The following is a 15,099-nucleotide window of genomic DNA, read 5'->3' on the forward strand; positions in this document are numbered from 1 at the left end:
CCGGTCTAAGAGCCAGTCAGCTCGGAGGATCGGGTGAGTATATATTTTATTTTTGAACCTAAACAAAAATGAGCCATTAACACTTGCAGTGTGGGGATAGCCCCACTGCAAGAGTTAAGATAATTTTTACCCGGAATATTGCTTTAATGACTACCTGGGGACAGGCTCCTGAACATGCCACTGACAGGCAATCTCCACAATCACATGATCAGTAGCCCATCCTGTTGAAATATGCGCAGGAAATGCGCTCACTGCACCGGACACTGAACCTATATATGCGGCAGCCGGGCATTAAAGAGAAAATTCGCTCACCAATTTAATGTCTCCCAAAACAGTTACTTTAAGGCATCCCAACTGTCAAAGTTGTTTGTGTGCTTATTTTGGCTCTCAACCAAATGTTCAAGCCCTTGAAAAGCTGGTGTCATATTGATCACATATGCAGCACCATGGCAACTGCCGTCTAATTAGAGTAGACCTGGGTGTTTTATGGTTCCCGGGCCACATCCGGCCTTTTGGCTGTCCCTGTTGAGCTAGGGTGTGGTCCATTGGAGCACGCTAGGTGTCCCTAAATAGCGGACTGCGGTCCGCAATGAACCGGGTTACAGTTCTGTCCAGGCCACAATCTCCAACCTGTGCTCTGTTATGGCTGGCTGACGGTGAATGCACCAGCCTCAGAGGCCAGTGCATCCAATGTCAGGCAGTCCAGTGCAGGCTCCCCTCCTCTTTAGTCTTTGGTTGCTAGGACCGCTGGCATCCTAGCAACCAATTATGTCAAGTGTCCACCTCCTCTGCAGTCATTGGTTGTTAGGACTGCTGGCAGCCCTAGCAATCGGTGACCTCAAATGTGTTCCATGCCCCCAGCATTACAGGAGGACGGAAGAACATCTTCCTCAGTCCTCTCCTGCAGCCTGCTCCAGTTCCTGCCCCTGGCCTACTAATACAGTAGTAAACTAAGATAGGTGGGGGACAAAAATATAAAGGGACACTCGAAGCCTAAGGTGACACTCTTATCGGGACAACTACCGTAAGACGTTTTGGTTTGGCCCTCCACAACAGTCCTAGTTTCTCATGTGGCCCCTTGAGAAAATTAAGTGGCCACCTTCAGTGGCTGTAAGGGACAGGAGGTTGTGGTTCTGCTTTCACCTCCCAGAGGTGTGCATAGTTGTGTGAACTGGATGGGAAGGTGTTAAGAAGACTTAACATACATTAAAACTAGAAGCACTGATATTGGTATTTGATATTGTTTAATATATACAGAAAGGGGTTTGAACGATGGAATGAAGATCTATATTTTAATGATAAAAAAAATAAACAACATAAGTTGTATATAACAGAAAATCCCCATCTGTGACATTCCTGTGCTTGTAAGGTACATATTAATTTTACCTCCTGTGTGTGGTCAATGCATTTTCTAAGCATGTCATGGCTGTGCAGATCTGGCTCATGGGAGTCTTGCTGTTTTTCCCTGTTCAGTGAGCGCTTTCCCTGCTCTGATCCTACTTGTTGCAAAGCTTTGAGGAGTACTGGTGAAAACCTTCATATTTAGTGGACATCTATCACTGGATCTTCAGATCTGAACTTCATCTCGCTTTTTTACAGGTAAAAGTCACTCAGGAAGTGAAGGTTCGATTTGGGGACCAGCTTTCAAGTCTTCAGAACAAGCAGCAGCAAGATGCTGAGCTCCTGGAAGACATCAGGTAACAGAAGATGTGAGGATGTTTAAAAATAAATGTGGATCGATGGCAGCATTGATGACATCCTGTGTAGTCTTTTATTTGTATTGTTTTGACTTCTAAAGCTCTGAGCACTTTGCATTGTAATGCTTATACAATACATTGTACTCAATGTTTATTTGCATTTCTCTTCTGGGCTTTCATGTAAATGCATTGCTTAATGGCTGCAGAGGATACAGACTCACCTTGTGCGCACCAATTTTCTTTGCAAACCCAGATATTATGATACAACAGTGACATCTTCACTGTGCTGTACATAGCCTGTGTAGAGAGCAGAGCTGTGGGAGGGATCCAGCTGGCTTCCCCCACTACAGAAAACTACAGGCTGGGGCAGAGACTAGACCATTTATCCTACACAGGGTGAGAGCAGCAGTGACTGGTCTTTATTACAGAAAGCTCCAACACAAATGCAAAATTTCACGATGGATTACTGCACAGATCTAGAAAAAATAAACAAACCACACCAAGATACAAATAAGGATACACATGCTTCTTGTATTTAGACAATATTTGCTTTTCTTGGAGTTCAGCTTTAATTTTTACTTGTATGTGCAGTTGGTCTGTTAAAGGGATACTGATTATATATGAAGACCCCTACCAAATATTACTCTAACTTGATATGCACATCCAAAAATAAGAAGTTCCCTACCGATCATGAACTGAATAGAGCAAAGTAGTCCAACCTACCCAAATGGAAGAGATGATCTCATGTTCTAGTTCTTTACCCATACTTGTCTTGTGACGGTCAGCTTTGTTTTGATTATGCGCCATATGCAGAGATCCTATGGAAGGCTTTTGGCAAAGCTACACGTAATAGGACTTTATGGGGAAGGAAGCATGTGTTCCTCCTGTTTAAAAGGTCACTAAACCAAAAAATAAAAATGATTAAAATACTTATCCTCCAGTCATTCCAGCAGTACATTTATTTTATATATTTAAATAATTTTGGTTTAATTTTTCTTTCAAACTAGAAAAAATGGTACATGCATGAATCTATAACCGGCCTTTATAGCAGGGCGCACATTGGGAAGGCTTATTTCTTTACCTGTAGATCCTGCCAGTTTCTAGACTTCAGGTCCTAAGGTGACCATGCTCCAAAAGCAGGAGCATTGAAACCAAAATATGCTCCATATGGAGCCCAACCTTGAGGCACGGTGCGCAGCTCGCTCCTGTGATGGATTATAATTTCGTGTTTATTTTTACTAATTTGTACTGAAGTTATAGTCTATCACAGGAGAGAGCTTGGAGCAATGGCTACTTTAGAACACACAGAGACCATGGAAAACAAAAGTAGCCACCCTCCAGAAGGAAGGACAGTGTCAGCATGAATTCAGAGATGATTTGAGGTTTTACAGCCGAGTGATAAATAAGGTACATTTTTGTTAATAGTTAAAGTACTTGAATGCATTTTTAAAATTTAACTCCTGAGTTTAGTATTCATTTTAATTGTACTTTTTTAGTAAGCCTAAAGTGAAGTCAAATTCCCCTATGCACTACTTTCTTCTGATGGGTAAAGCCTTAATAATGTTTCAGCTGCTAAGATGGATTGTTTGATTAAATTTTTTTTTTGCTTTCATGACATACTTCTTTGTGCGTGGTGTTATTATTGCCATATATAAGACTGCTCTGTTGCTGTAAATTGGCTAGTACTGACCACTTTCTGGCAGACAGGTAAAACTTGCATTCCTCTAACATTAATGCCGACACAAGATTGTTTAAGTAGAATTGAAGGAAGCGCTGGCGGAACTGCTGCACAATCCTCGCACTGTGGCTCTTGAGGCATATTTTAGCAATGCATTCACTTCCTTTCAGTGGGAAGCTAAGTAAACTGTCTCCTTCAGACTGAGGGGGCGGAGAGCGGAAAATTAAAGCAATAGTCCCCTGATGAACTTCACAGGATTTAATGTTGATGGTAAACAAAAATAATTCAGAGGCACTAAGGTATCTCAGACCATAGTTTAGCATTAAATTATGTCTCAAAAATATTTCACATTTACAAAATGACAAACTAAGTTAGGAAAGTGTTTCTCAAACATTTGTCAGTCGCGACACCCTATAATAGTATGCAAAAGCTTGAGACACACCAGTCTAAAATGTAAAAACTTTAACTGTAAAAAAGGACATGTGGCCCCTACAATATCCATACCCGATCCTTATCCAAGATAGGTGTCTGGTATGGATTTTAAAGAGGGACCCCATGGAAAAAGAGGGTTCTCTTTCACATAAAGTCCTCCTCTTTGACGTCAGAGACTTGACACTGTGAACATTTTGAGGCACCCCAGAGGAAGTTTGAAGGCACCCCAGTGTGCTACGGCACTCTAGTTGAGAAAGACGGCGTTAGAAATTCACATGTGCAATAAGAGAAGTTGAAATAAATGGCAGAGGTAATGGCAGCAGTATAGATCAACTGATGGTAAGCTGTAAGAACTTGAAGTGGTAATAGACGATACAGCGTTCATCTTTTCACTTTGGCTCTGTACGGCTGATTTCAGCTGTACATCGGCTAAAATCAGCCGTACTTCGGCTGGCTTCGGTCAGTCGAACATGCTCAGCATGTTTGGCTGAGCCGAAGTGCAGAAGCCGCTCGACTTGCCTAGGGGCCGAACGGCAGTGCATGAATAGGCCAGTGGCACCGAGCGGTATTTGGCTTGGCTATTCTGCTCGCTGCCTCCGAGATAGCGAGCAGAATTAAAAAATAATTTTTTTAAATGTAAAGGGGAAAAAAACAAACTCTTTTGGTCTGGTTGGAATGTTAGGAGGGATCCCATGTTAAAGGGAAAAAAAGTGTGACGTTGGCTCCGCCCAGTTGTCGGTTGCTTTGGCTGTCATTACGGATCAGCTGAGCCGAAGCATATGCGTTCGGCTCAGCTGCTGTACTGGCTATTGTGCAGAGCCCGTACAGCAGGCCTTCGGTTTGACTAAACCGAAGGGCTCCGCTGGCCGAAGGATCAGCTGAAGCTAAGACTAGATCCTTTGGCTCTTTAGTGAATAACCATCTAAGTAAGAGATGAGTGAGATTGCCAAGGCAACTCCTATACTGAAGAAGAGTAGGGCAAAGATCCTTTAGGGCACGTTTACACTATACTCAATTCATGAAACGTTAACACAAGGATCTTTATTTTAATCACGTGACTTGTCATTTTTAAATCTGATTGGACTCTTCAGAAAAGTCTGTTACCTGTTACCTGAAAACTGTTACCTTTTTGAAAATAAGGATTCCTAACCAGATATGTTTGCTTTGTAAATTGATCCATATGTTCAGAGACCTGCGTTTCTACACCTGAGCAATCATGGCTGTTGCAAGGGCACATAGAAAAAAATTGTTTGTATGTGTCCCATTGACATCACAACAGATTAGAGAGCTGCGGAGTAGAGAGGAAAGGAACCTCAGTCTCGGTCTGCCTGTTTGAATGCACTGTAGCTCTGCTGCGGTGCATAGAAGTGAATGCAGTGTCAATGTGCCCACCAGCACAGAGAAAATAGCAAGTCCCTCTGCACTCCTCACAGCGCTCCCGGCCCAAGTACTTGTAGTGGTGCTTGCAGTGACAATCACGGATGGCACCGTGCAACAAACAGTGGAAAGCAGAAATCACCAGCACTCAGTAAATATCTTTGATGTCCATTTAATCAGACCAGTCGTCAATTGTCATGTACAAAATAGCGACGTTTTGGGACCGCACCGGATCCCTTCATCAGGACTTATTTCATTGTCGCCCTGATGAAGGACTTGTTACATTATCGCCCTGATGATTGATCCTGTGCGGTCCCGAAACGTCGCTATTTTGTACATGACAATTGGTCCGATTAAATGGACATTAAAGATATTTACTGAGTGCTGGTGATTTCTGCTTCCCACCAGCACAGACACCAAACCACAGAAACCAACCCACACACTAAAATGGATCGTTTTAGTGCATAGGCTGGTGTGAACCAAACCTTACAGTGTAACAAACATGAATAACATTTTTTTTTTAAAATAGGAAACATTTGCACGCTTTAATGAGCAGTGATGAGCGAACCAAAAACGCTTTCAAAGAAAAAAAAATAAAACCCTGAAATTGGCACCGGAACCCCCTTGGAATCTGCAAGCTGAACCTTGTAATACATATGTGGCCTTTTTCAAAGCTAATAGGCACGCGTTAGTTAAAAAAGGGCATCTGTAGCTGGACACTTCCATGGGGTGTTTTTTTACTGAAACTTTAAGACCCCGTTCACATTGAGCGATTTATCGCGTGGTAATTCCCGTGATATCGCTCTCCAATGCTTCTCAATGGGGCAAAGGGTCCTGCTGTCGCGGGTTGTGTCGCTACAGCAGGACCCTTTTTGGAGCGGATTTAGCCGCGATTCAAGCTTGCTCAATGCAAGCATTTGCGCGACAAACGCGCGATTTGCGAACCGCTCAATGTGTACGGGCTCTAAAGGGTGACATTAAAAATACAATGTGGGGAATGTATCAAAAATGGAGCAGACAAAATCTGGAGCACTTGCCCAGGGCAACCAATCAGATTCTCTCTTCAGTTAAGTATTGTAAATGAAAGAAAGAAGCCAGTTGCAGTGCACAGCTGCTTAAAATTTTGTCTGCTCCAGTTTTGATAAATTCCCCTGAAAGCCTTTAAATACCATGCTTGGGGGATGCCCTAAATCCGTATGTGAACTGGGACACCTGTAGCACTGCAAAAGTGACATTTAGAAAAGAACAAAAAACAAACTATTGCCTCTAAAAATTTCCTGTCCAGCTTTGTTTTGTTCAAAAACAAAGGGGAAAAAAAGTGTGGAGTCACCCCAAAATCCATACAGGTCCCTTAAGCTTGATAAGGATCTTGTCTTTATTTTACAAAAAAAGGTCTTTATTTTACAAAATAAAGTTTGTATTGAGATTGCAGTTAATCACAGGAGTGAGCTTGGAGTGGTCGCTACTTTACAACACACACAGGGACCTTAGGGAACAAAAGTAACCAACCTCCAGAAGGAAGAACAGTGTCGGCACCAATTCAGAGATTTGAGGATCTACAGCTGAGTGGGACACAAATAAGATACATTTTTGTTAATAGGGTACTTGAATGCATTTTTAAGATTGTGATTTTGGCTCATAAATTAAAATGATGTACTGTAACTTGAAAAGGTTAATAATCATACGGAAAGTGCAGTAACACATCGCAGCCAGTGAAAATTAAGTTTATTGAAGTCCAGTCAGTTGAGCATTATTTTGATGGGTTGCAATGGATCATGCACCTTGCTCTTTAGGTTTGCATTCATTATTTATCTTTGCATGTTTTCTAGTAGTGTGATTGTTTTCTGTTTATGCTGAACTTCCTTCCTCTAAATGAAGTTATTGACAAATGATCTGATAAGAGATTTAAAGTTAAAGTGGACTTTCACCCATATAAAGCACTTCCTCACATATGTCTTCTGCCTTTTACTTACAAAATTGCATTCTTTTTTTTTTTATAAAGGTAAATACCTTGTTTTAACCTTTTGCGTTCCACTGCCTGAATCTTGGCCTAGGCAAGAATGACTAGGGTTCAGCCACCACTGCGTGATGTCTGTCACACATCCCAGGAGGCAGTTTCAGCATGAGCTCTTGCGTATGTGCAGACATCCCATGGTTCTCTGCCAGATCCCAGAGACTGGCCAGAGGCACGCACATGCCTAATATCTTGCGCAATCTCTTGTCGGGCCTATGGGACCTGGCAGAGAACCACAGCATGTTAATGCAAGCACAGACATGCCACGTGCCAATGCCTTTGCCTATGCAGAGAAAAGCAACCGGTTTACTTTAATGTGTATGAACATATTACGATTTAATGTTTATAGACTTACAGTATATCGCGGTGGCAGAAGTGACTTTCATTCACAGATCCTTAGAATGGATCTGTGCGTGAATGACGCGACTGTGCGTTCAGAGCGGGATCCGGCTGCTTGAATTCAAATATGGACAATGTACTGCGATCAGAAGAATCCTACCATACTGTTACAAGGGGCTGGTTTGAGGGTGGGTGGCTGCTGACTGTGACCATGTTTAATGTTACACACTAAATATAGATTAAGCATGCATGCTTTTTTTTTTCTTGTGATGGTGTAAAGACTTACCTTGTGTGATGCCTCTGGTTGTATACATCTTTCTTCAGCCCTTTTCAAATTGTCTCCTTAGTGCTAGCACCACTGACACTTTTTTTTGGTGTCTCCTTAGTGTCCCATGGAGACACCCTTTGCATGTGAGCTTCTGGCAATGTGTAGCAGTGTACACTGCTACACATTGCAGTAAAAGCCTGGAGTGGAACGTCACTCCTTGTCCCCTTGTGTCATCCAGTGTGCATGCCCCTGTGTCCTCCGTGTGCCCTAACCTACCTTAAAGTTCAGGGGAAATGGTGTTGTGTGATCTGGAGCTGGGGGCAGAGAAGTTCTAAAATGAATACTTTGTCACATCAAAATTGTAGCCTTTAGAACTAGTTTAAATTCCTTTTAACCTCATGAGGTTGAGACTTGGAGAAAGGATCTGTTAGCAACATGCTTACAGGTGGGGAGGGCAGAGGACAGGGATAACTTCATCAATGCTCCAGGTTAAAATGGCGGGGGGGGGGAATAAAAAAACAAAACTATGCAGCCACCACCTCATAGGACTGGTATGCTAAATATATTCCATTTTTGTTTTTGGATTTGGATTCACTTTAATCTTTCATCAGTTTTGAGCAGAAGAAAGAGGATGACAAGTTGCAAGTCCCCTTGTCATGCTTTTCCACAGAGAATGTTTGTTTAATGAATTGTCTAATGAGTATTTGAAGTTGGAGGGGGAGAGAGTGCACAGCAGATGCTACCGCTGCCTTGCTCTGCAAAAGCATGCAGTGTGTTTGTGGCATATGCATTGTCTTCAGTTCCTGCATAATGGACACAATTACTGAAGCTAAAAGCAAGTTAAAAATAGTCCAATGCCAGGTAAGGTAGATTTCTCCGATGCCCGTTCTATTTATATGGATGTGCAGTCCTTGTAGGACAGTAGTCAGCAGATCATTAAGTCTGCTCATCTCAAGGTCTAGATGCTTTGTGTCAGATGGGTCAGAAATGGGATTATAAAAAAAAAAAAGGCTGACCCTGGTAAGAATTGTATAGCAATGGCTGACTATTGCTGTATAGCCGTCACATCTAGCCTTCCTACAGCCCAAGGCTCAGTGCTTAGTGTCTAGTTTGCTGAAGGAGTCCCTTAACACTAGCCGCACGGTAAAACGCTGCAGGGCTGCTATGTTTCTAAGAGCAATGTAAATTCGTGGATCTTGAATTTGTCAGACAGATTGTACACAATCAGAACATGCAATGGCATAGCCTGCAGTGTGTCTGTTTTTTTGCATGTACAGAAACATTGCTGTTTTTCCTGCTAGAAATCCAGTGTATTTGTAACTTTCTGTGTATTGAACCAATATCTAAAACAATGTTATCAGAATTCATAGCTATCTTCTGTGAACTTCAGAACATCTCTTCCCTAGTAATGGAGATGAGGCGAGGGAGAGGTGTTTGTAGTCCAAATAAAATGTTGGGGATGTCCCATTTGCATTCCTCACCAATATCTCACTCCGTGCTCGGGTGGGTACTGAAGTGACCAGCGGATGGTGCCGCATAAAACAGTAGAATGAAGCCACAATGAAGTGCTGGTGAGTTTATGCTTTCTGCAGCCTAGGGTTACTGCACTACTCTTCTATAGATACAGTACAGTCAGTGTTGTCATTCTTGGATATGAAGTTTGTTATTGGCAGGATAACCAGGTGAAAATAAAGGAATAAAGCCCCCCCCCAAAAAGAAAACAATTCAGCCCCCACATTTAAGGACTGGTAAACTGCTGTATATAAATTTTTTTTGTTTTGGATGCACTTTAATATTTCATCAGTTTTGAGCAACCAGAAAGAGAGTGACCTGTTGCAAATTTCATGGCATATACTGTGTGGGGTGGTTCCTTTGAGGCTAGGTTGACACCTAGGCGACACCTCACCGTGCGGCAATCGTGCATGATTCCGTGCGGTCAGGAGTTGCTAAAGTGTGAACCGATCGTACTGTGGGTGCCATTATTTTCTAATGGCACCCCAGTCGCACCGGGCGGATTGCACGGTTTCCCGTCGCGATTCCACCCGTGCTTATGAACGATCGCGGCTAAAACAGCCGGGCGTCGTGTATCACAAAAAGAAGTACCTGTGCCTTTTTTCTGCGATTACCGCGCGGATGTCACCCCCTTAAAAATCAATGGGGCCCACGTGGCAATCGCTGCCTGCATTGTGCAAGACCCCACGACACCCGGGACGCGCGTCCTGGGTGCCGTGTAGTGCAGGTGTGAACCTAGCCTTAGTCTTTCTTGGTGTATGGCAGTGAGTAACTTGGTCCACTTTCAGTGGAAATAGTTTTGTGTCAGAATGAAAAAAAAATGTTTTCATTTCCAAAACATTCAAAATATGAAATGACAGTTGAACATGATTGCATAGAAGGTAGCGTGGCAGCCTTGACATTCAGCTGTTGAAGTATATTCATGCTAATGACATGATGATATAGATGCAATACAGTGATGGTGTATCGCTCTATTATTCTTGGGTACAACAAATATGGCTTTTTCCCCCCACCCTGCACGCTAAAGCCATCTGTTGTGAGCTAGTGTGTGTATCTGTGTGCCAGAAGGGTGGTGCCTTACGTTTGCAAGGTACATACTGTGTCTCCTGATCCCATAAATGCTATGGATGTTCTGCATCTGCTGGTGCCACAGGAGCACTGTGGTAGTGGTGCTGGTAGAAGAATGCCACTGGGAGCTGCTTTGCTGGTGGAGATGCATGAGGTTTAGTTGAGTAGAGTTCTATCCATGCGTCCGATGAGTGAGAAGGGTAGTGGTGTGGATGTAGAAGCACACATTGGGCTTTGGGCTCTGCAGCCATTTCCAGAGGGTCTAACAGTCTAATCAAGTCGTGGATGCAGTGGCAAGCGAGGTAGACCAGGGATGGTGAGCTCTAAGATGGAGGTGGGGGGTTTGGCATCGGAACCCCTTGGAGGGGCACTCTTTCATTCCTTTTGACACCATTGTTGTTACTCCCCCTTTATAAACTTCTTTTATTCTAAGAGCACTCTTGTCATACTGTCACAGTTCATGATAAACAATCATTCACAATTTATACCGTGAGGAAACCTTTTTCTGTTCAACATTAGAGAAATCATGCAGGTTGCATATTTATATATAATTTCATATTTAGTATAGTTGTATAGTTGGACATTCGTGCTCTTGGTTTGGCCTTGTGACCACTTTCTGGACAGAGGGCCCATGCACACCCGATGCATTCTGGCTCCACTGTGTGTTTTTTCCATCACAGCCCGATTGCAAGACGAGGCAATTTGCTTTGTCACAGGTGGACACAGTTTACAGCACCACGTTGCAATGATGTGTGCTTAAAAAAAGGCATGCAGTACTTTTTCAAGTGTACCCCAGTGAGACGAGGTACAACTGCATCACACTGTAGTGTGCCCACAGAACTTAATGAAATGTCACTTGAGAAATGTTAAAGTTCTAACAAAAGATGCATCTTGATTTATCACATCAGCACTAAGACGGGCACACGCACAACAGCAGCTGTTGAGTTGAGTGCGGCTGCTGGTGTGAACAAGACCTAAAAATTAGAGAAAATACAACAATTTCACTTATGGTCAGAACAGTACGGTAATAGAGGAGGAATCTTCCAATCTGGACGCTTGTGCCTGTGACAACAAAGAGGGGAATTACCTATTAGATGTCTATAAAATACAGGAAGTGAAGGAAATGTCTTAAGATGCCTTACTCAAGGTATAATTCCAGCCAATACTGCTTTTTTGTGTGGATAAAGTAAGGTCCAAGCTTGTCAGGAGTTCAGAGAAGGAAAATCTCCCCAATAGGGAAAGCGACAGCAGTTGAATACTGACAAAGGATCCAACCCCTCTCTGTCCTATGTAGAACAAAGGAAAACGTTTTGGCTTCAGTTGCACTTAAATTATTAATCCTTTATAGGTTTAACAATCCAGAATTTGAATAGCATTTAGTCTACAGGCTGTACAGGCTTTTTGTGTTTTGTTTGTGGTTTTTTTTTTTTTTTTTTGGGAAAGCTAGTTACTAGGCAAGAGAATTTGTGAAAAAGGCACATCGGCTACAAAATGTTCAGGTAATATTGGGACCTTTTGTCATTTGAGGTACCCAGAAAAATCAAGAGTGGCTTACCAGCAGTTGGTGGGCCATTACAGTGTAAGAGTTGTAAGACCGAATTTCAAGTCCCACCTAGGGCAGCTCTTGTATATGAATACACCCTGTTCTGAAATATCTAACTGGACTTGTGAGCAGTAGATCTTTTTATAAAATAAGATCTTTTTTTACTGCACATACTGATAGCGGTGTACCAAACAGCTTCTCGGCATTTGCAGTTTTATTTGAGTTTGTTGTATCTATCAGGGGTTGTAGTGTGACCTTTCTTCAAACAGACCGCATAACCAGGAAGATGTCAGTGCATTAGGCAGAGCGCACAGTTGGCACAGATTCAGTAGACCAGTACTGACTTTGTCCTGAAATAATATTTTCCTCGCATTTGCTGAGCACCATTGAAATCCTCCAATGACTCTGCTCACACCTTCTTTTTTTTTACCAGATCAATAACCCTTCCGGACTTGAAGGTGAACGCTCAGCAAGCAATATTTGTGTGTAGCAGTATTAGATACTTTAAAAACCGACATTTTAATGGCAGAGTGCTCATTTTATACAGAGGACCTTGTCTGAACTCTCACATGAATCATGTTTCAGATAAAGTGCCAAATATTCTAAGACTAAATATTTTTTTTTAAGACTAAAAAATATTTGTGAAAGGGCACATTCACCTAAATCTGGTGTTTCAGGTCAATGCTGGTGGAAGGAGCTATTGGCTTATTATAATGTTCAGGGGCTCAAACTGTGAGATCTCGTCTGTCTCCACACCTATGCACTTTGGGTGCGTTTCAATGTGTGTTATGCATTGATCGTGTATGAAATGCATGACATGCCGGCATGCTTTTTTATGTTTTTAAAAAAGTCCCATACACAGTGTAGAACATGATAACTCGAGGATCCTTAGACTGCTGCAGCAGAGCGGTGCGAGGCTGTAAGGACCAATCTAAGAGCAAGTCGGAGGATCAGGTGAGTATCACTTTTATTTTATGATAGCACTTAGATGAAAACGTGCCGCTAATGCTTGCAGTACGGGGGTAGCCCCACTGCAAGGGTTAATGAACATTCTGTCCAGAGTTCTTCTTTAATGGACATAACTTGTGGGACACTTAGGAACTCTGTTGTTTTGTAAAGCGCTGTCCAAACTGTTGGCACTATATAAATCCTGTATAATATGAATCTATAAATCTCCACACAGATTGATTTTAATTTGCTGCAGTCCAGTAACACTTACAGGTCTTCTCACCTGCACCCAGTGAACGGAGAAGCAGCAGACTTGTGAGCTTCTGTCATTCTGCTCTCTCCTATCAGCATGCACTTTGTACTCTAGCGCAACTGATTGGCTCATTTGTAGGGCTGGTAATGATTAAGATTTTTGTGTTCGATTAATCCATTTTTTTTTTATCGATTAATTTCGATTAATTATAACGCACATACAGATCCTACTACATTGGCCTATACACATACAGCACAGCAATGAAGTAATAAAATGAACTAGGATCACACTAATCCAGCACGTTATTAATCTCACGTGCCCCACTCAATGTGGCCGCTGCTTAAGTGGGGCAACTCAGAATAATAACGTGCTGGATTAGTGTGATCCTAGTTTGTATAGGCCAATGCCTTGGCTGGCGCTCGTGCAGAAAGTTTCTTGGGCAAACTCACCGGCCCAAGTGGCTCCATCGGCTAATGGGGGAGGAGTCCGGTGACGTCACGGACATCGACGTCACCGGACTGCCCCCCCCTTCCCTTCGTTAGCCGTCACGGACATCGACGTCACCGGACTCCTCCCCCCTTCCTTAGCCAACGGAGCCACTTGGGGAAGGGGGAGGAGTCCGGTGACGTCTATGTCCGTGACATCACCGGGTCGCTGATGGGACTGCCGTAAGCCGGCGGAGAGGTGAGTGTTTTCATTAGCCATGAAAATAATTTTAATCTATCAAAAAGTTTACCGATTAATCGAGAAATTAATCTTTAATTTCCACAGCCCTACTCATTTGTGATAGTTCTCTCGTCTCCAGTCAGGAGCTTTGCTGTACAGGGCCTGCAAGAAGGTGATACCAAGTCACATGTAGGTACTACATGCATTTAAAAAAAAATATATTTAAAGCCACACTTTGGGAAGAATGATAACTTACACACCGCCCTGGGTATGTAATTTATAATTAAAAAGCTGAGGGCTACCGCAAGTAGTAAAATCTTACCTTGCAGCATGCCCTCTCCTGCACGTAACTCTGAGCTTCCAGGCACTGTGGAGAGGGAGAGATACCACTCGAGCAGTAGAGCACTCCGGTCACATCTGCGCCTTCTCACTAATGTTCATTGTGTCTTGTATTGTTTTAAAGGATACAAGGCAATCTGTGATTGGAGGAGGGGGCGGGGATGTGATATAATCTCTCTTCTCCAGTCACTGAATGACTTGTATTCTTTGAAGAAATACAAGACATTTGTGAATAGACATTAGTGAGGAGGGGTGGCCCATGCAACCAGAGCAGTCTACTGCTGGAATCTCGGCTCTCACTCTCCTTTGTGCTGAGAAGCTGGGGGTTATGTACAGAACAGTGTGTTGCAAGGTAAGAATTTTTTTAATACTTTGCAGTAGCTCTCCACACATAAAACACAGCTTTTTAATGATGTTTTGCACACCCAGTGCGGTATGTAAATGTATCATTTTCGCTATGCAGGGCAGATAAATACTCATATGTCGCTCCCTTAGTATATAAATGAATGAGGCGTCACTATCTTGATGGCGAGTGACATTGTAGAGCGTTTCCATTAGCACAGTAGCAATGGCTTACCTGATGGCCAGAGATAAAGCGACTTGTTGAAACAGGCAAGTATTTTATTAGCACTTTTTAGTTTCTGTTGCTGGCAATTGCTCGCCAGGAGCAAATGGGCCTAAGTGTTGATATGTTATATTGAAGTAGTATAGAAAATGATTTATAAGATGAAAATGTACAGTCAGGGAGCCAGGGATTGAATAATTTATTATTATTATTATTATTATGATCATCATAATTTTCTGTTTTTCCCAGTGCTTTTGGTTTTCTTCCCACTTAATGTTTTTTAACCTTAGATCAACTATTGTTTTAGTTCAGCATTGTGCTCCTGTATTTAGCCACCCTGTGAACACAGCATGTTTCAGTGTTGGGCCAAGTATAAACAGTTTTCTCCTTTTTTTTTTTT

The 15,099-nt window shown here is 42.6% G+C and overlaps 1 protein-coding gene across 2 annotated transcripts in view; it reads left to right on the top strand.

The window, feature by feature from the left end:
• FCHSD1 (FCH and double SH3 domains 1) overlaps positions 1–15,099 on the top strand; it is a 75,673-nt gene that overhangs the window by 8,540 nt on the left and 52,034 nt on the right. For both annotated transcript variants that reach the window (XM_018554884.1, XM_018554883.1), the window contains exon 2: positions 1,600–1,697. In XM_018554884.1, coding sequence (XP_018410386.1) covers positions 1,600–1,697 — 98 coding nt within the window. The remainder of the gene's footprint in view (positions 1–1,599; positions 1,698–15,099) is intronic.

The sequence above is a fragment of the Nanorana parkeri genome, unplaced genomic scaffold (assembly GCF_000935625.1).
Source record: "Nanorana parkeri isolate BGI_ZX_2015 unplaced genomic scaffold, ASM93562v1 scaffold176, whole genome shotgun sequence".
NCBI classification, from domain to species: domain Eukaryota; kingdom Metazoa; phylum Chordata; class Amphibia; order Anura; family Dicroglossidae; genus Nanorana; species Nanorana parkeri.